Source organism: Bubalus kerabau, chromosome 3 (genome assembly GCF_029407905.1).
Source record: "Bubalus kerabau isolate K-KA32 ecotype Philippines breed swamp buffalo chromosome 3, PCC_UOA_SB_1v2, whole genome shotgun sequence".
NCBI lineage: Eukaryota > Metazoa > Chordata > Mammalia > Artiodactyla > Bovidae > Bubalus > Bubalus kerabau.
The window spans coordinates 1,027,412-1,047,570 of NC_073626.1; the positions used below are offsets into that span (position 1 = coordinate 1,027,412).

The 20,159-nt window shown below is 52.4% G+C and overlaps 1 protein-coding gene across 7 annotated transcripts in view; it reads right to left on the reverse strand.

Moving 5' to 3' along the window:
* The window catches only part of GMDS (GDP-mannose 4,6-dehydratase), a 442,717-nt gene that overhangs the window by 171,392 nt on the left and 251,166 nt on the right, over positions 1 to 20,159 (reverse strand). The window contains exon 9 of one of the 7 annotated variants that reach the window (XM_055570455.1): positions 7,723 to 8,768. The exons of the other annotated variants lie outside the window; for them this stretch is intronic. Within the exon in view, the coding sequence (XP_055426430.1) occupies positions 8,628 to 8,768 (141 nt within the window). The 3' untranslated portion in view covers positions 7,723 to 8,627. Of the gene's footprint in view, positions 1 to 7,722; positions 8,769 to 20,159 lie in introns of those variants that run through there. 7 annotated transcript variants of the gene reach the window in all.

Sequence of the window (20,159 nt, forward strand, 5' to 3'; positions counted from 1 at the left end):
GACCCAGGGCATCTGCACAAACCTCTCTTCCTGGGTCCTGAAGTGACGCCTGCGTTTTCTGTCTGCACTGACTAGAGAGGAGACTCTTTGCCATCCCAGATCAATTACTCAGACTCTTCCCTGATTATACTTTCTTGCTAAGGGTGGCTTTTTAAAACCACAGAGACAGTGAAAGGAAGAAAGTGGGGTGAGAAAGAAGCGGCCTGTGCTGGCCTGACACCTCCTTTGTTTTCTTTGGAGGGAGGCTGATGCTCTGCGGGGCCCGAGCTCACGGGTGTGAAAATCTTCCACTTGCTTTCCTCATCCCTGAGGGACAGAGACAACACCCTACTGTCCACCTAATGATTGATCAGAGATCTCCGTGCCCTGTGGCAGGGAAGACGTGGGGACCCCATGTTCCCTGAGAACCCACGATGGGAAACGGGCAAGGAAGCACCGCTGAGGCTCCAAGAAAGAGAAGATCCAGCCACAACCGTGGTGTCAGCGTCTGCTCCAGGGCCGCCCCTGGCCAAAACCGTCGGCCGCGTTCTGGGGACAAACATCAAGTCCTCAAGTTCCTCACCTCCCCGCTGAGAGGAAGACCTACTTATGGAGAAAGAGGACAAGGAAGAGACCGGGGGTGGGCACAGGTGGCAGGGGTCCCGTCCAGAGGAGGGCCTGAGCCCTGGAGGTGTGGGCGCCCCACATGTGGGGCAGCACCCCCAAAGCACCCCTGCCTGGGGAGGGCACGGCCGTGCGCGTCTGTCATTGGGGTCGTCAGGGTCATCAGGGTGACCCCGTGAGGCCGGATGTCTCTCTTGTGTGGTGCGGGGTCTTCGCTGCCGCTCCGGCTTCCTCTGGCTGCGGCGAGCAGGGGCTGCGGCTCGCGGGCTTCTCGAGGCGGGCACCTCTTGTTGCGGCACAGACATCTGTCTACACTGTGTGTCCCTGTGTCCGCCTCTCGACTCCAAAACCTCCCACGAGAGCCCCAGGCCGCTGGGGATCTGAAGGGTCGCACAAGGAACACGCACTGCGGCTGTGGGCACCCTCGGGCACCCAGTCACCTCGGGGCAAGCCCGCGACTCGGATGCGGCCAGCGGGGACATGTGTCGGCTGTCGGGGGCCACAGGAGAACCCAGCATCTCCTGACGCCAGTGCACACGGGCTGAACGTGAGAGCCTTACGCCTAATTCCCCAGCTGGGCGCCCATCAGAGACAGCTGCGCCGCGCCCGCCCGTGGCCGTAGCCACGCCCACAGGGCCTGCCGGTGCCCGTGTCCACGTGGCATCCGCGCTGCTGCCTGCACTGCCGCGCCAGGGCCGTCCCTCTGGCCGCCACACGTGCCAGACTCCACCCCAGGCCAGGCCGGACCAGAGCGCCTCCCGAGCCCCCGAGCTCGACGGCGGCCGCGTCCGCCTTTCAGGGTCTGCAGCTGCAAGGACCGCCCCCGCCCCGACCTGGGCTCCGCTCAGGACGGGCGACGCTGGCAGCCGCCCAAGGGAGACACCCGCAGCCCGTCGGACAGCTCTGGCGGGCAGAGGGACTGTCACTCCCAATGGGTCTCCGTCCCGGGCAGCCTCGAGGAGCAGACTCAGAACGGGGAAGGGCAACGCCTCTGTCCGGGGCCCGGCGCTTCCCCACGGCAGGGCACAGGGAAGGGGCCGCTCACGCCCCGAGGCCATCTTGAGCTGAAGGACAGCGATTCCTCAAAGCGATGGAGAGAGAGAGCAAAACCATTACAGACCATTCACGAGCTTCTAATTCCTCTCAGAGTCTAAGGAAAGGAAGAGCTGAAAGCCGCCTGGGACACGGACGCTGAGCCTCCCGAGGGAGCGACCATGTGCGGCCACATGCAGCACCTGCGCCCCTCGGCAGATCGTCCTCTGCAGACACAATGCGGCATCTGCTGAGAAATCAGACTCTGCTGCGGAGCTACGGAGCAGGAGAAGGGCCAGGCCTCAGGCGGAAGCAGGGAACCATACCAGGACTCGCCACCTGGTTGGGCCACGCCATCCTCCGCTCTCGAGAGATGCTGAGCAGTCAGCAGCGCCGCTTCCTGGAGTCAGATGAGGCCTGTGGACACACGGGGACCCTGTGTGGACACGGGGAGTCCGCAGGCGTGGGGGAGCTCACGCTGGGCCTGGGCGGGGGGTGTCCAGCCACAACCTCAGTGCCTCACACTTCAGAAACTGCCATCTGGCTCCAGCTGATGCTTGATTTAGGGTCACAGGAAGAGATGTGGGTTCCATCCCTGGGTCGGGAAGATCCCCTGGAAGAGGGCATGGCAACCCAGTCCAGTATTCTTGCCTGGAGAATCCCATGGATGGAGGAGCCTGGTGGGCTACGGCCCATAGGGTCACAAAGAGTCAGACACGCCTGAGCGACTGAGTTGGACACGCAGGGCTCTTTTGACAAGTGCTCCTCCACATCCCTATACCGGGAGCGGCCTCTCAAGACGGAGCACGCTGGCGCCCCGTCTGCTGGGAGGCAGCAGCGGAGTGCAGATGCTGAGGCTGCTCGTGTCGGCATCACCGGGAATATAATGAAATGCATTTGTAGCATTTTTTGCATTGCACAGCAGGACTGACCACGGTCCATGTGCAGACTTGGCTTTGTTTGTGAATTAAGTTAGAAATATTCTGACAGTCTAGAGATCACGGCTGCTGGAAACTGCATTCCTGTGATTATAAGCAAAGGACGCTGCGGTGAGCACCCTAGGAAATCCGCCGGGACGACTGAAGGATGACTTCTGCATGTGTAGCCCCGGCCTGTGTCACACAAATTACACATGTCTCCCTACGTAGGAGAAAAGCCACCAGGCTGAGAGTCCAAATAAGTCAGCATGTCGGATAAAACATATTAACATGAAGTCAGACAAAAAGGATCCATAACGTGAAATCTTCAAGCTAGTGAAACCTGGAGAAAACTGCTTACACGCTACCCCTCATTTCTTGCAAAGTAAGCTCATATTTAAGTTCAGATGGACTGGGTTAACAATCACTATTTTACTGTTAAAATGCCCCAGGGAAGTTATAAACGCTCCAAATATGCTGCTAACCTTCATTTATATCGTGCGCAGCTGTGTGGCTTTGTACCCGCGGCCAAGCCTCCTAACGCGGCCAGCAACGTGAAAGCGGCTTTTTTCCAGAAACTTTCAATAACAATGCTTTGCTTGTCACTAGGCTTCCATTTCTTTCTTTCTTTTTTTCTACGACTTCACACTACACTTTGGTTCAGATTTTAGTTATTCCAATTACTTTTCGCTGAGGAGTGCGATGTATATTATTCGAAAAGGGATAAAAACAGGCAAAGAAACGTCACAAAGAGAGAATGAATTCAGACATTTATTTCCGACGGCCAGAGTGAATGCTTTCTTAACTCTCACAGGAGAATTCTCACCGGCCAGTTTACAGAGGCGTCTTTAACATTTTTGTGGACCTCCCTGGCATCAGTAATATTAAGGATTGTTGATTGATCTTAGGAAAATTCAACAAAGATGATAGTTTTTATTCTTTTCCCTCCCTGTCTACATGGGAGGTTGAAATAGATTTAGCTTTTAAAAGAGAATTTTAATGGTTTTAGGTCATTCACAAGTGTTAGCAGGCTCCATTATAGGAGAAACGTCAGTCGCATCTCAGGCCGCCCACCCCCACCCGCCCCCCACAGGATGCAGACGGAAGCAGAGGCCCTGAGAGAGGCCCTGAGGTTGGCGTCTGGGTTCCGGGGAACACGCCCTGTCTTACTGTTTCCTCTTGGTCCTCAGACCCGCACACACTGGAGATTCAGCCGTGACCCGACTAGCATATTGTCTGTGATTTTTCTCTGACAACCAACCAACCCCAGCACTGCCCAGACAGGAGGTGAGCGGCAGGCAGTGAGGCCTCCCCTGGCGCGGAAGCCCCCGCGAGCCTGCCCTGCCCCTGCCCTGCCCCCGGGAGCATGCTCCCCAAACGGCCCTGCTCACGGGAAGGCCGTTGACAAAGCGGCCTCTAAGATGTCTCGTGCGAGAGACTCGAACAAACACTTCTTCAGGCAGCAGGTCAAACTAGGCTAAACTGCAGTACACTGGATGAAAAATTTCAATTAGGAAAAAAAAACTCCGTTTGGCATAAACATTCTAGGGCTAACATCCACCGAGAGTGAAATGAGTGTAACTGACGTAATAAGCCCCCTCGTCCAGCTGGAGATGGGACTCCAACCTCTGTCCCTCGTCCTGGGGCGGCACGTCCCGTCTCACTTTTGGTTTCGGTTTGTAAGTCGGAAAAACGGCGCCCAAGCCCTCCCTTCTGATCGATGCGCCCAGAGACCACGGGGCTGGAGTGTCCGGGGCCCCGCAGGCCCGCCCGGACCCGAGCTTCTCTGCTCACAGTCGGGGCTGTGGAGACGACGTGTCAGCCCTCATGACAGTCACGTGCGAACCATGCGTCACGACACCTGACCGCACCCACGGGGCAGCGTCGTGACATGCTTAGTAAATGCCTTCATATACACTCATCCTCATTTTAAGAAAATAGTACTAAGTCCAAATTTTACAAACTAGAAGCACTGGGTAATGATTGGACTAGAATCCTACACAACAAGCGGACGTGCACGGACTCCCGCTCGGCCTGGTCTCCAAGACCTCACATCTAGTGAGGACGAGAGACCAACCAAACAAATAACAAGTAAAAGTGCCACAAGACACCTGCGTGATAATGTGTTTAAAAAAGGAAGAGATAATATATTGTAATAACCTACGATGGAAAAGAATCCAAAAAAGGATATATTAGATATATGTGTGTGTATACATGTAAAACCGAATCGGTTCACTACAAACCTGAAGCACGACATTGTAAGCTGACTATTCTTCAATAAATAAGGATAATCAATGGTGGGGGGGGTGGGCAGAGAGAAGAGAGAAATTCAAAATAAATCACTGACCTGACTTTAGTTATATGTATTTTAAAATACTGGGAACATGTATGATAGACATTGAGTTAAAAGATGTGAGAAAGAAGCACTGCCACGCACACATGACAACATGTGAGACGCTCACGGGGCTGCCGCACAGGGCAGGGAGATCAGCCTGGCGCTCCGTGATCGCCTAGAGGCGTGGGGTGGGGCAGGGATTCGTGTATATACCTATATGTATACAGTTTATATGCATATGTATTTATATAAATAAATGATTTGCATTGCTGCACGGCAGAAACCAACGCAGCATTGTAAAGCAATGATCCTCCAATTAAAAATAAAAGATGATTGCAATCAAACAATATCACTGCAAAATAAAAAAATTACAATGAAATTCTGTACCTTTTTTTCAGTTAAAAAAAGTCGATCCATATAATGGGCTGCTACTCAATAATAAAGAAAATATGGGCAACGGCAGGGCTGACTCTCAAATGCAAATGAGAAGTGAAAGCAGCCAGACTCCAAAGGCTACAGAATTACATTCACATGTTTTTCTGTAAGAGGGGAAACTTTGGGGCAGAAAACTCACTGATTCCGAGGGGTCAGAAAGGAGAGGAGAGGTGGCAACTGACTACAGAGGAACGGGGGGCCTTACGGGGTGTGAAAATGTTAGTCGCTCAGTCGTGTCTGACTCTGTGCGACCCCATGGACTGCAGCCCGCCAGGCTCCTCTGTCCATGGGATTCTCCAGGCAAGAACACTGGAGCGGGTTGCCATGCCCTCCTCCAGGGGATCTTCCCCACCTAGGGATCAAACCTGGGTCTCCAGCATTGCAGGCAGGTTCTTTACCATCTGAGCCACCTGGGATGCAGGTTACTCTAAATCCTGATTGTGGTGGCGGCCACAGGGCTGCATGCAGTTACAGACACCGCAGATGCACACACCCAACAGCGTGAGCCTCACCGTGTGCGCGCGACACAGTGAGCCTGACTCGAAACCAAGGAGCTGACATTTTCCCCTAATATATGGACAGCACCCCCAAAACAGAAGAAAAGAGTTTAAGGTCACAAGTTGTCACACATGGAGTGGAGTGTGGCCCACAGGTTTGGGATTTTAGGAACTTAGTTCAGAAGGTAAAAGCCTACATTGTTTAGAGGCTTCAGCATGTCAAGTTCCCCAGCTTGCTGACTCACACACGAGCAGACGCTGCTGGGAAGGAGGTGAGGACCCGAGCAGCCCTGCTGCACTGCAGCCTCGGCCTGGGCTCCCCGCGCTTCTCGTCTGGTGCCTCCGCTCCGCCAGCTGCTGGCCAGTGGGCAGCATCTCAGCCAGAGCCCACCGCAGGGGCAGGAAACATCAGGCCTGCCCGCTCAAGAGTGTAATTTGCAGAAACAAGCTCTGCTTTCCAGTGAGCGCCCTGCGGAGCTGTGTAAGGGTCTGGGGGCTGCTTTTGGGCCAGGTCCCTATAGAAAAGCTTGGCGAGTCACCTCAGCAGGCACGATGCCCACAGGATGAAGGGACTCTCAGGCCGTAAAGGACAGGGCTGGGCCGACAGCTCCCAAGCTCTGGGCTGACAACATGCATTCCAGGAGGAGCGTGTGTGAGCCCAGTGTCCGGGAAGGGGCCGGATGTATTTAAGACAACAGAGTCTGCGTGATGAACAGGAGCACGGGGAATCCAGGGCTCCCAGAGCTGGAGGTGAACCCGGGGCTGCTGTCCGCCCCACACCTGAGCTAGCTGTTGCCACTGTTCCCAACTCAGGTAAACAGTGAAGTCAGACTCTTTCTTATACAATGCTGTTTTGATCTTCGGAACAATATAGCTGATTTCTATTTCCTCTACTGAACAACAGCCTTTCAAATGTGAAACTAGCTTTCACGTTTCTACATTAGACCAAAGCATACTGAAAAGCATACCAAAGCATAGACCAAACTACTGAAGCAGTTTCTAAGAAATGTTTAAAACTGCCGACTAAATGATATTAACTCCTTGACCTTAGTCACCAAGAGCATTGCTCTGTCTGTCCCTCTCTGGTGGCCAACGAGTTAGCCTTGGGTCACCAGAAGCCCTGGGAGCTGAAAGGGTGGATAATCTCAAAAGACAGATGCCAGCAGGCTCTGATCGCTGCCCGGGCAATGGTGTGGGGGTGGCCATCAGGGGTCTAGTTTCCCCAGAGCCAGTGGACTAAGCAGCTTGGCGCTGTCTTCCAGGGGACCAATGGAGTCTGCCCCGTGAGAAGGGCAGCCCCCGGGGCTGGACGCCAGCGCTGCCCGGCTGATTCACAGCCTCTGATTTCAGGGCACAGAGCAGAAACGTCCGTGGCTGAAGGTCATCTCTGTAATGTCTCTGCTCGAAAAGTGAAAGACCAGGAGGCACCCAAGGCCACGGGGAAGCTGTTGCAGCCCTTTCCTAGCAAACGCACTCCCTTCCCACCGCAGAGGGTCCAGGTGCTCATAAACATGCCTGGTCCTACCCAGCTTTTCTTCTGAAAAGGTTCATCCAGAAGACAAAGTCAAAATACATCCTATCACTAGACTGACGTTTAATTTTGCTAAAATTCCAACTGAAAAGCAGCTATTATGGACTGTGTTTAGGCACAGAGACATTGCACAAACCTTAAAATAATGAAAGAGGCTCAGGGAGGACATGCACATCAGCCACTTTCCCAGCTTCCATGTCTGAGTTACTTTATACCCTGGACTATTTGAGTAGGATTTACAGAAAATAACTCGAACAGGAAGGGAGACGATGATGAAAGAACAGATACTTTCTGCACTAGAATTCCTCATTCTTCACAAATCAGACCAATAAAAATAATGTTTTGTTTGATGAGCTAAGCTCATTTATTTATTTTAGAGGCTGTGGGTGATCCAGTGGTATTAAAAGAGGAATAAAATTATTTTGTTTAATATTTCAAACAGAAATAGTGGTTCTTCCTTTACATAAACAGGCCTTGGACAGGAGACAACGGAAAGGACAAGAAGACAAGGGCTCCTGCTGGCACGGCATCGGGCAGCCAGGGAACAGTGCCGGCGAGCCGGTCCCTGCGCCCAGGCTGCGTCAGGTGCGGCCATGGCGCAGCCAGCCGGGGAGGAGACCCGGCCGAGTGTTCTGAGCTTGCACCTCGGAAAAGTTCTCTGCCTTAGCCAGAACAAGGTCAACAGCATTAAAACTGTTCATAAGAGAAGTCTACGATTTATGCATTCCCACAACTTGGCAAAGCTCATGCCAGTCTGTCTCAGCCGAGGACTCTTGCCCAGCTGTGCCCAGTAAGCCTCATGGAAAACATCTAAAGCTTTATTCATGTAACATTTTCCTTGGTTAAAAAAAAAAAAGCTGTGGATTTATTATTTGGTACTATTGAGATATTCTTCTTTAAGCTAAAATGATGGCATATATGTGAAAAGCTAATGAGGAGGAGGAATAATTTCTATGCGTGCAAAACTGTGATGTTGTTAAGACCAGTCTTTCCAAGCAGGAGTCTCTCTTCCAAATATAAAACCCGCATCGATTTACACCAAACCCCGAGTGAACATCCCTAAACTACAGAACTTAAATAGTGAAGTTACAGATCATTTATTAGACGCAGCGACTGCTCAGAAGCTAGACTAAGTGCGATTTCTACTTGTGAACATGTAAGGAACGATGCTTGTATTTTCACTCTGCGGAACAGGAAAAGAAATTTCTTAGGGAATGTGATTTTAGACATTAAACTCTAGAGCGCCTGCCTGTCCTCTGCTGCCTCAGTGGACTCTGTCACCTGGGATGCGATGTGGTGGCAGAACCATCGACGGGGGCTGGGGCGGGAGGACTTATCCACGAACTCCGACCGGGGCTCACATGCACAACCGCTGGGTTTTCTGAACACACAGAGGAAATCTCGCCATAGGAAAGCCTCTACCAAGTCAAAGAGAAAATGTTTTAGGGCTTTACCTTAGAGAATATATTCTTCCTGTTTGTTTTAGTACGTTTTTGTGAGCAGGGCAAGTGGACTGGAAACAGTACCCACAAACGCTTGGCTGTAAACCCTGAAGTGTTATGCAATGTGTGTGCACACAGCAGTCCCTCACAGGAAAATGTGTGTGTGTGTGTGTGTGTGTGAGAGTGTTTTCCAGGGTAAACAGGGGAGGGAGGGGAAGCCTCCTGGTGATTTTACTCAACACCTCTAAATTTACATGAAGTATCTGGGTAGCTTTTTTTTTTTTTTTTAAACTTTTACGTAGCATGAGAATGGGCTATTTTATCATTGGTGATTTAAAGATTCTGACACCTCCTAAAAGGTTTTTAAAAAAATATTATAAATTAAAATCACTCTTAGAGATTCAGACATGCTCACGTTTGCTTCAGCTACTGAATGTGTCTCAACAGTGCAGAGTCTGCTCATCCGTGAGTCCCTCCACCTTCGGTGTTATTGTGCAGCGTACAATACAATGCAGACGTGTCACATGCACGGCCCTCCCTCCACGTCTGTGCCTTGTACCAACATCACGAATCAACCTTTACAGTTATGACAAAATAGAAAAAAATTTTTTTTCTAGTGTATAGCCTTAAAAAGACATTGATCAATTTCAAACAAATCAGCCAATAAACCAACAGGAAGAAAGTGGTCATTTTTGATGGATAAGATTAAACTGTCTAAGAAGAGAGGGAGGTCAGAACATTTTATTTATAAAACAGAAATTTAAGTCACTTTTTACAAAAATAAGAAATATGTTCCCTACTTTTATTATTGGTTCAAAAACAATTCTAAGAAGATAAAATATATAGATATTAAAGAGTTATTTAGAGAACTTTTATTACTTATGGGTTTTAACACAGGAATAGCACTTTGACGAACCTTTCAGAGCAAGGCCTTAGGAAATGTAACTAACTTCTGGATTAGGAAAAGAGACAGAGGATTTCAAGAGCGTGTATCTTTATGTAATGTAGGTCCTAACAGTGTTTTAAAAAGCAGAAGCATAAATTTAAGTGACCATGACAAAGGAAAAAACGAGTGAATAAAATAGCCCTTCACTCAGATGGGAAATAAGTCATTAATTTTTACTGTAAATAAGAACACGTGATATCAGAGAGCCCGTGAAAACCATGAAGCAGAGGCTTCACCTCCAGCGACATGGACTCTTCTCCTCACACTGAGGGTATCGGCGCGGGGCCGGAGGTGGGAACCCCGTCCCGGTCTCATCCGTTCGGGAGTGTTTACTACATGTGCAAAGGCAGACCTGCTGGTGATGAACTCAGGATAAAATGGGAAAAATGTGAACCCTGACCTTCTTAGCACCACTTAAAAATCAGAACCAGGCCCTCGGCTCACCACCCCACGGCCTTCAGCTCGAAACTCGAAACCTGACTCCTCGTCCATCGAGTAGAAAGGATGCTTGTCGAAGTCCAGCCAAGCGGCAAGGGCAACATTGCTGCCCCCCACTCTGTTGCCTTCCCCCACCACCGGCGCCCTCCCCCTGCCTCCCCTCCCCCACCACCGGCGCCCCTCCCCCTGCCTCCCCTCCCCCCTGCCTCCCCTCCCCCTGCCTCCCCTCCCCCCCGCTTCCCCTCCCCTCCCCCACTGCCTCCTCCCAAAGCATACCATCCAGGGCATAAATCTGGACTCAACAAGAAGGGACGCTCACACTCTCCTTGCTGGAGTAGAGAAGCCTCATCAAGCATGCTCACAGGTTCCCTCTTTGGCCTTACTGTCTTAAATCGACCAGAGCACCCTAATCTCATCAGTCCCCTCCTCAGACATCAACGTTCTCCAGGTTTCTTTGTGGCAGTCCTTCCCTGTTCCATCCTTAACTACAGAAGCCCTGTACTGCACGCCTCCTCTCCCAGGTCTCCAGCCGGGAAGCTCTGCGGCAGTGGACGGAGGGGCAGCAGAGGGCCATCTGGTCAGAAGCGGCTCAGGCACCACCGGCTGCGTGTGTCCTTCCAGCACAAACGAGATGCCTGGAAATGCCTGCTGGCCTCTGCTTTCCCAAACTCGAAAACCTGAAGCTCGGCAGAAGTGAGGTGAGGCTTTACAACAAACTGAGCTAAGGTGATAAAATCCACGGGGAAGAGGAGGAGGAGGAGAGTAAACGACAGTTAAAAATATCCACGTCTTCATTTGATTAACTTTAATCTAATTAGAAAAAGTCACTGCTGGGTTCCCAACCAAACAAGGAGGCCTCAGAAGGTTTATGCAGAAAGAAAAATAAAGGTTAGAGCAGCAAAAATAACGCTGAATTAAGAGCACTCGGAGGCCGACGGCTTTGAACCTGGGCTCCAGCAGCCCCGTGGGCCGTGAGGCCGTCTGCGCGGCCGGGCTCCTGTGAACAGAGGCTTCATTGTCCCAGAGGCAGCGAGAAAAAGGCTGCTTTATATCTGCTCACACCACGGCCCCGTGGAAGGCAGCCGGGACCGCGCAGTCCCCAGGAAGGAGGAAGACGCGGTGCACACAGCCCCTCGGCGCACCGCTCCCACACAGAGAAGCACACTGCTCAGGAGACGCCGTCCCCAGGCTGCTCCTGGTGCGCAGACTGCGGTAAGGGGTGTTCTGGTGGCGCATAATTTATAACTGCAAAGTCCCAATTCATGTGGGACCTGGGCATTTCTCTGCCCTCTGCCCCTCCGCCTGCACCCCCAGCCCTGGCCGAGGGGTCGGTCTGCCCGGCAGCCAGGAGATAAACACCGCACTGGGCTGGGCTGGGTACAGTCCTTCCACACCTGTTTAAAATGTTTATCCAGTAATTAAAGATGAACGCTCATTCCAGACCAGACAAACATTAGACAGCGGGAGTGTGGACACGCATATATGAATGTGCAACGCGGCCAGGAACAAAGGTTTCATTGTGGGAGCTGCCTCGGTGCAGGGGACATGCTTTAAAGAAGCCGGAGCTTCACAGAGTTTACATTACAGACGGGAAAAGGGCTTAGAAACGTCAAGTGCTTGGAGCTACCGCAGCCACATGGGGCCCAGTCCTCGAGGACCGGCAGGCCTCAGGCACCTCGACAAGCGCCCTGAAGTTCAGCAGTAGGACCTGCCGTAGCACAGTGAGGGGCACACCCGTGTGCTCCCCACCGTTCCCTGCCCCACCCGAGTGCCCCCCATCGTTCCCTTCCCTACCCGAGTGCCCCCCACTGTTCCCTGCCCCACCCAAGTGCCTCCCACTGTTCCCTGCCCCGCCCGAGTGCCCCACACCGTTCCCTGCCCCGAATGGTGCTCCCCACCGTTCCCCGCCCCACATGTGCTCCCCACCATTCCCTGCCCTGCACAGTGCTCCCCACCGTTCCCTGCCCCGCCCGAGTGCCATCCACTGTTCCCTGCCCTGCATGGTGCCCCCCACTGTTCCCTGCCCCACACAGTCCTCCCAGCTTCGGAAGAAGCAGAGTTTCGAGGTGTCTGGTCGGGTGCTGGGGCCGCACACACCACCACCCCCTCCGCTGGACGCCCGGGCGGGATGGCCAGCTCAGGTCCTCTCTGGGAAGGAAAACCACTCAGCGTGGCAAACTCACAGGATGACAAGAGAAATGCATTTTTTTGATTTACAATGCATTAATAGTTTTGGTAACTTTTGAAATAGCACCCCCCTCAAAAAACAAAGTTTAACAGAGACTCCAATGTTGTCCTTCACTTTATGCAAAAATATTCTTTGGACAAACTGCATAGATATATTTAACCATGCTTATCAGTTTATGTACAATAATTTAACAGAGATTCTGTGTTTCCTTCTGACGACTTTAGTTCTAGCAACTTCTTTAATACATGGAAAAATTACTTACAACTCAAAAGTGTAAATTATGACAATGTTTAAAGTTGAGACACTGCATTTTAAAGGGCATGCTAATAGAGTCAAAGTAAGGGAAGCTATAACAGGGGTTATTTCAGGATCATAAAATTATCCTTATGTGTTTTTTAAGAAAAGGTTTTTTCTCTCTGAAACGTTAATGAAGATGTATTTTATTTATACTATTATAGGGTAAGACAAGCAATTAGGCGGGAGTCCTAAAAGGTAACAGCAAGGTTACATCTGGCAGATTTGATAGCGTTTGTGCGCAAATACTGAAATAATTCTGACAAATCTAGACTCCATCCATCTGGACTTGACACCACTGTGCACTCTGACGCCCAGAGCAGGTTACAGCCCAGGCCCACTCAGCCTGAGTATCACGTGAGAAGGTCTCCCCAGCAGTGACCTCCAGACACAAGTGGACGCAGGTCTCAGACACAGATAAAGACACAACGGGAGACCGCCCTCTGTTGCTTGAGTAACTGTGAATTATTAATAACTATGACACAAAGATGCTTAAGAAAAATAAGTCAGTAAATCAAAAGGAAACTGAGAAAACAAGCCAGAACAAAAGTTAAAATTGGCTGAGAGGTGGGACTCCAAGAACACCCGCATCCAGGAGCCTCGACGACAGTGGGCAGGAGGCGGGAGGAAAGGAGCCCGCTCGGCAGGGTCTCTGCCTGGTGCGGCCGCTCCAGAGACACGGGGCACCGAGTGCTCACCTCAGCTCCTGACCGCGGCCCTGCAGCCAGCGGTGTCCACCCGCAAACACACAGGGCCATCCATCCTGGCCGCTAACCAGGCCGCCTGGGAGGCACCGCCCTGTGCTGACCGAAGGCCACAGGGGCGGTGGGGACTCGGGCTGATGGCCCTGAGCGGGGCTCACCGCGGGGTGGCCTCGGCCCCGGGAAGGGGACAGCAGCGCAGCTCCACAGGGCACCGACGTGAGCGTCCTCACATTCCTTCCTTCATTTAACAGTTTGAAAGGCTCTCTGAGTTCAAGACGTTTACAGACGATGGAATTTATCTCAGAGGCGTGGTGCAGCAGAGCTGGGGGTCAGTCTTGACCCCCTGGCTTCAGTGGAGGGTTCCCGAACTGTCTGCCACGAGGGTTACAAGGGTGGAAAAAACAGGAATACATGACACACAAGTGTGCTTCCGGATGCCGAGCTCCCAACAGGACCCGGGAAGCAGCAAGCGCATGAGTGCTCCTGCCAGTCGGGGGCACAGAGCGTGAGCCTCAGGATCAGGACGAAAAGCTCGGCACGGGACCCGCAGGTCACAGGCTGGGTCCTGCATCTGCACGCGGCTGAGGGGCAGGCCCAGGGTCTTCACGAGCAAAGAAGATTCTTCAGGCGGCCTTCATCACCTCAGTGGTGAGCGCCTCGTGGCAGGTGTGTCAGGTCTGCACACTGCACGCTTACACACGGCTGTGTCAGACCACCTCAATGAAACTGGACAAGGCAGAAAGCAAGGGCAGATTCCTCGTACGTATTTTAAGTTTAAAACATTGGTTTTAAATCAATTCCTCATAATTTACATGCACTTTCCTGTGCCAGGAAAGGGGGGATTGCATCCTGGGGCACTGGTCTGGGCTCACCCCCTGTCCCTCTGGGGAGGCCTGGAGGGGCTGCTCCCCATGCTGCCCGGACCCCACCTGAGGCAGCCGTCCTGAGCCAGGGTGTGTAGGAGAAGCATGCTCTGCGGTCACTGCCGTGTGCCTGTGCCCACCGCCCCTGCCCCCAACCAGAGGGCAGAAAAAAGGGTGCGTCCACCAACCCGGACACCAGGAAGCAACACGCACACGTGCTGAGACTGCAGAGCACGCGCCGACCGACCCCCATCTCTCCTCTACTCCCCTCCCCCACAGAGCATGCGCCGACCAACCCCCATGTCTCCTCTGCCCCCCCTGCAGAGCACGTGCCGACCAACCCCCCATCTCTCCTCTGCCCCCCAACAGAGCACTCACCGACCAACCCCCATCTCTCCTCTGCCCCCCCATCTCCCCTGCGCCCCCCGCACCGCTTGTCCTGAGCCCGCCCGGGAGGACCCAGGCCAAACCACGGCGCCCGCCCCCAAGCTAGAAGCCCCATCCCAGCATGTTCTGCCTTCTAAGGGGAGGAGTGTACGCCACTGCCGGTCACCACGAGATAAACATCTTAAACGCCCTCTTCCATTCACACACTCTTCTTAATAGAACCATTATCCTTGCCACACCCGAGACACACCCACAAAGTTTAAAGAGTCACTGGGGAAGAGTATTCAGAACGGGTATGAGCTCAGTGAAGCCAGGTGAATAGCTTTATTTCACTTGATATCACCTCGCACAGAAGCAGACAAGATGAACTGGACCAAGCCACTGATTTCTGCAAACAAACTCGATGGGCCAGAGCCGAGAGCCACCTGCCGCACAAGGGGATGACCTGCCGGTGCCCGGCTGAGGGGCCCCACTGCCCCCAGGGACGACACAGCAGACGCGGGGACTCCTGCTCGTGTCCCCACCCCACACTCCCCCTGTTATCTAACTGTGCTCTGACCGCCCAGCCCAGAGGCCCGCGTGCCTGAGGCTGGCGGGGCGGAGCCCCCTCCAGCTGCAGCCGCTCCGACCCCTCGGCCTCACTGTTCCAGACGTTCTGGCGTTTTTATTGCCTGTTGTCTCAGTGATAATGTGCAAGCATAGAGATATATTAGAACCCTAAGTAAACATATTCAAAGAGGGAGAAAGAATAGGTCATTAGAGAAAACGGCTCAAGAACATCAATTCTGAAGCAACATGCACAGAGAAGGAGGTCCTTTTAATTTTTGAAATTGCCATAAAAGTGTTAGTAAAGGCAGTTATTATTTCAATTGGGTGCTTTGGGGAGCGCAGACAAATAAATTATAAACGGTCGTCCATGAACCGAAAAAGCTGCAAGGAAGCCCCGGTGAGCTGGACTGTTCCTGTCCTGTTCTGCTGCAGAAACACTTTGTGAAACTGTGAAAAGACTCATCTACCAAAGAAAAGCATGACCACCTTCACTTCGGAGGTATCTGTTCCACCCTAAACATAATAAAATTGCACTATTAGGTGGCCATTGCTGACAACAGGCAGTCAATCATGACTTGCTCTTGCGAAGATTTTTTAAAAGTAGTTACAAATAAGCTCAATTCTTTTCTTATTAGTCACATAACACTTTCTGCAAGAGCACAGTCAAGACTAACGGCACGGCAAGAAATTTGCCCTCCGCCCCCTTTTTTTCCCTGAATGTGAACAAATACACGATACCGAGCTGAGAGCCAGGCAGCCCAGAGCTGCTGGGATGTCACGCTTCCGGAGGTGAAAGGACTCTGGGCCCCGAGTGAGGGACTACCCTCAAGTGCACGCAGAGCGGGTCCGTCCACACCGGGCCTGCTCCTCCCCTCCTAGACGATCCCCTCCCTGGCCATGTCCTGTCTCCTCCCCTCGCAGTCCCCTGTCATTCCCTGCGGATGGAGCTCCACGCTGCAGTGGCAGTGGGGCCCGCGTGCAGCAAGAGGGGACACAGGACGCCAGGGGCTGCGAGCAGGATGGCCTCCTCCCCAATTTAACTGCAGTCACTGGACCCACACCTACGACAGCTCAGCCTATGGGCCGCACGGCGTGTGATACAGATGCCTAATAACCGAGAAAAATAATGATTAATGCCTTGTGGAAAGGCTGAAGCAGAAGTGAACGCATTTGTTTGTAACTAGACTCTTCTGAATTCTTCCCCTAGTTGCGCCGTCAGGAACTACTCTTTTTGCAGGAAAAGATGGTCCTGGGGATAAAAGAGCCCCATTTGCTGGCTACGTGTGACAACACCCAAAAGGGGTGCAATATATCACCCAGGCAGCCCACAGACCAGCCGGCCACATTATTTATTACGAGCCACACATGTGACAAATTATTTAACTCAGTTGATCCTAATAAGTCAAAGAGCAAGCAATTAGCTGGCGCAGTCAGAGGGCTGTTTGTGGAATTTATGGATGCGCTCAAGCTGCCCTGCACTTCAAAGCCCCATTAAGGGGAACCTTTTAATGACTCACTGGGGATGACAAGCATCGCACGGCACACATGGCAGCCCAGAGCCGGCCGCCGACCGGGTTCCCCCGCCGTGCCGCACCCCGCCCCCAGCTATGGACCGTCTCCCCACTGGGGCTGCAGACTCAGGGGCCTGGAACCCGCTGACACCCCACACTGCTCTGGGGCTCGGCAACCTCGTTCACAGGTGAGGAGAGACAGAAGGCTCACAGCTGGGGCAGTTCAGGAGGTGGCTCTGTCCCAGGCCTTCAGAGGCAGAGGGACAGCGAGAGCCCCTCCTCCAGGCCAGGAGGGGGTGGCGGTGTTCTGGGGGGCCTGGGGGAGCCTCAGAAACGCCACACGAAAGTGAGCAGTGTCAGCGGCCTGCACTTCGCCCTCCTCCCTGCACTCGCCCTTCAGAGGCGGTCGCTCGGGGGGGTCCACACCCCCGTCTTGGGCTGCCCTGTAGCATCCCCACCCCGCCCACCCCAGGAGCGTGTCGAGCACGAGGACAGGGCTCCCCTGTGCAGGGGGAGGGAGTCTGGGCTACCACCTCCCACAGGACATGGACAGCAGGGCCCCTGTGTCCCTGGAGATGGGCGCCCACTGGCCCTGGGCAGAGGGATGGGGAGACCAGGCCCCAGACAGGCGGCCTGGGAGCAGGGCCCGGGCCCAGGGCTCTGGCTTTAAGTGGTAGCCATGTCAGCTCCTCACCAGGGGTTCAAGGGTCTTGGCGAGGCCGGCCGGGTGGATGGGGGAGCTGGTGGCAGCAGCAGACACACCCCCTAAACTGCTGGGAGCGGGGAGGAGGGCACCAGGAACCCTGCCGCAGCCGCATCCTGCAGGAAGCCCCCACCGCTGTGTGCTGGGCCCCCGGGGCCACGCCAGAGCTGAGCTGCAGCACGGCTCGTGGGAGGCAGCGACCCGGGGGTGGGGGACCCCCGGGAACAGCAGTCCCTCTGTTCCTGACTCCAGATTTCCACTTGGGCCTGATGCAATTTCAAGTTTGAGACTTTGTTTATACAGAAAATCTCATAGAAGAAGTGTGAAATTTGATACAGAAAGACAGGGACTTTTCTTCCGCGGTGTGGGGACGTCGCCCCCAGTGCACCTCTGTCCACGTCCTGAGAGGGTCCCAGTGGCCAGTGTGGGGACGTCGCAGGGCACCTCTGTCCACGTCCTGAGAGGGACCCAGGGGCCCTGGGTGATACAGAAAGACAGGGACGTTTCTTCCACGGTGTGGGATGTCGCCCCCAGCGCACCTCTGTCCGCGTCCTGGGAGCGTCCCAGAAGCCCTGGGTGGCCTCTCAATTACACCATTTCAGACACTAAGCACCACGTCGGGGGCGGTGGGCGAGAGGGAGGACATTACTGGAAATGACATCTGTCGCTCCTAGTTTCCACGACTCCCGGGGCCGCGTGACCACGACTCCCGGGGCCGCGTGACCACGATTCCCGGGGCCGCGTGACTACGATTCCCGGGGCCGTGTGAAAGAGTCTGCTTAGAGACGAGGCACCAAAGGAGCTGTAATCATCACGAGCACGGTCTCATCACCGAAGAGTCTGATGTCAACGAAAACACTGGAATGCTCTACAAAGCAGGATGTTCGGGTCGAGGAGCGCAACGGCCCGTCCTTGCAACAGAGGAAGCAGCTCGTCCCCGCCAAGTCTCGAGGCCTCAGACTGGTGCCCCGACTCGGGGCCAGCGGTGGAGGAGGGGCTCTGGGGAAACGGCTGATTGAAAGATGCCAAAGAAGCATTTGAGGGGATTGGATAAAATAGTTTATAAAGTGCAAGAAGAAAAAACTCCAATATTTCTAAACATCCTCAGTTCAGGTGCTCAGTCATTTCCGAATCTTTGAAACCCCATGGACGCAGCACGCCCAGGCTTCCCTGTCCACTGCCAACTCCTAAACATCGAAACATCCTAATGTTATTTAAAATATGAATATGTACTTAATTTAGCAAATTAAATATTTATAGTCACTTAACCGTTCTGTCCACATTTCTAAAGGCTAAAATATTCGGTTGGCTTAGCGCATTCTCTGTTTCTTCCCTGTGGAAAATATGGGATGGGCTCATATTTGAGGTTACCTATTTTTGGGCACATATAATTCAAAATAAAAAGAATACAAAAGTGTAAGATACTGTAAAAATATCCAAAAATGTTCTACTCCAAAAGAAAACTCTTTCAAATGAATGAATATGAACAAATGTAAAGGAACATCATTTTTGATGTTTATGATTCAAATTTTAAAGACAATATCTGAATATCTTTTATTAAGCAAATTTCTTTTCAATCTTTTTTTTCTATTTAAAAGTTACATAACTACATATACACATAACACACACAGAGACTGGAAGAGTTTGTGCCAACACAATCTCTATTACGATTTAAAAGACTTCTGAAAGTATGTCAGTGCGACAAGAGAGACACACTGTAACAATATTTCCGTTGTTTAACACACATGTGCACACAAAACGAAACCCATGGCGCTCTGCTACCGTCTCCAAACCATTAAACACCATAATTACACAGGTAGGTTAGACATCTTAGAAGATTTTCCATAGAATCTTAAAGTCTTCACTGAGCTTTTCACCCTGTTTATTTAACTTATATGCAGAGTACATCATGAGAAACGCTGGACTGGAAGAAACACAAGCTGGAATCAAGATTGCCGGGAGAAATATCAATAACCTCAGATATGCAGATGACACCACCCTTATGGCAGAAAGTGAAGAGGAACTCAAAAGCCTCTTGATGAAAGTGAAAGTGGAGAGTGAAAAAGTTGGCTTAAAGCTCAACATTCAGAAAACAAAGATCATGGCATCCGGTCCCACCACTTCATGGGAAATAGATAGGGAAACAGTGGAAACAGTGTCAGACTTTATTTTTCTGGGCTCCAAAATCACTGCAGATGGTGACTGCAGCCATGAAATTAAAAGACGCTTACTCCTTGGAAGGAAAGTTATGACCAACCTAGATAGCATATTCAAAAGCAGAGACATTACTTTGCCAACAAAGATTCGTCTAGTCAAGGCTATGGCTTTTCCTGTGGTCAGGTATGGATGTGAGCGTTGGACTGTGAAGAAGTCTGAGTGCCGAAGAATTGATGCTTTTGAACTGTGGTGTTGGAGAAGACTCTTGAGAGTCCCTTGGACTGCAAGGAGATCCAACCAGTCCATTCTGAAGGAGATCAGCCCTGGGATTTCTTTGGAAGGAATGATGCTAAAGCTGAACTCCAGTACTTTGGCCACCTCGTGCCAAGAGTTGACTCATTGGAAAAGACTCGGATGCTGGGAGGGATTGGGGGCAGGAGGAGAAGGGGACGACACAGGATGAGATGGCTGGATGGCATCACTGACTCGATGGACGTGAGTCTGGGTGAACTCCGGGAGCTGGTGATGGACAGGGAGGCCTGGCGTGCTGCGATTCATGGGGTCGCAAAGAGTCGGACATGACTGAGCGACTGATCTGATTTGACTGCCAAATATATTCACAACTTC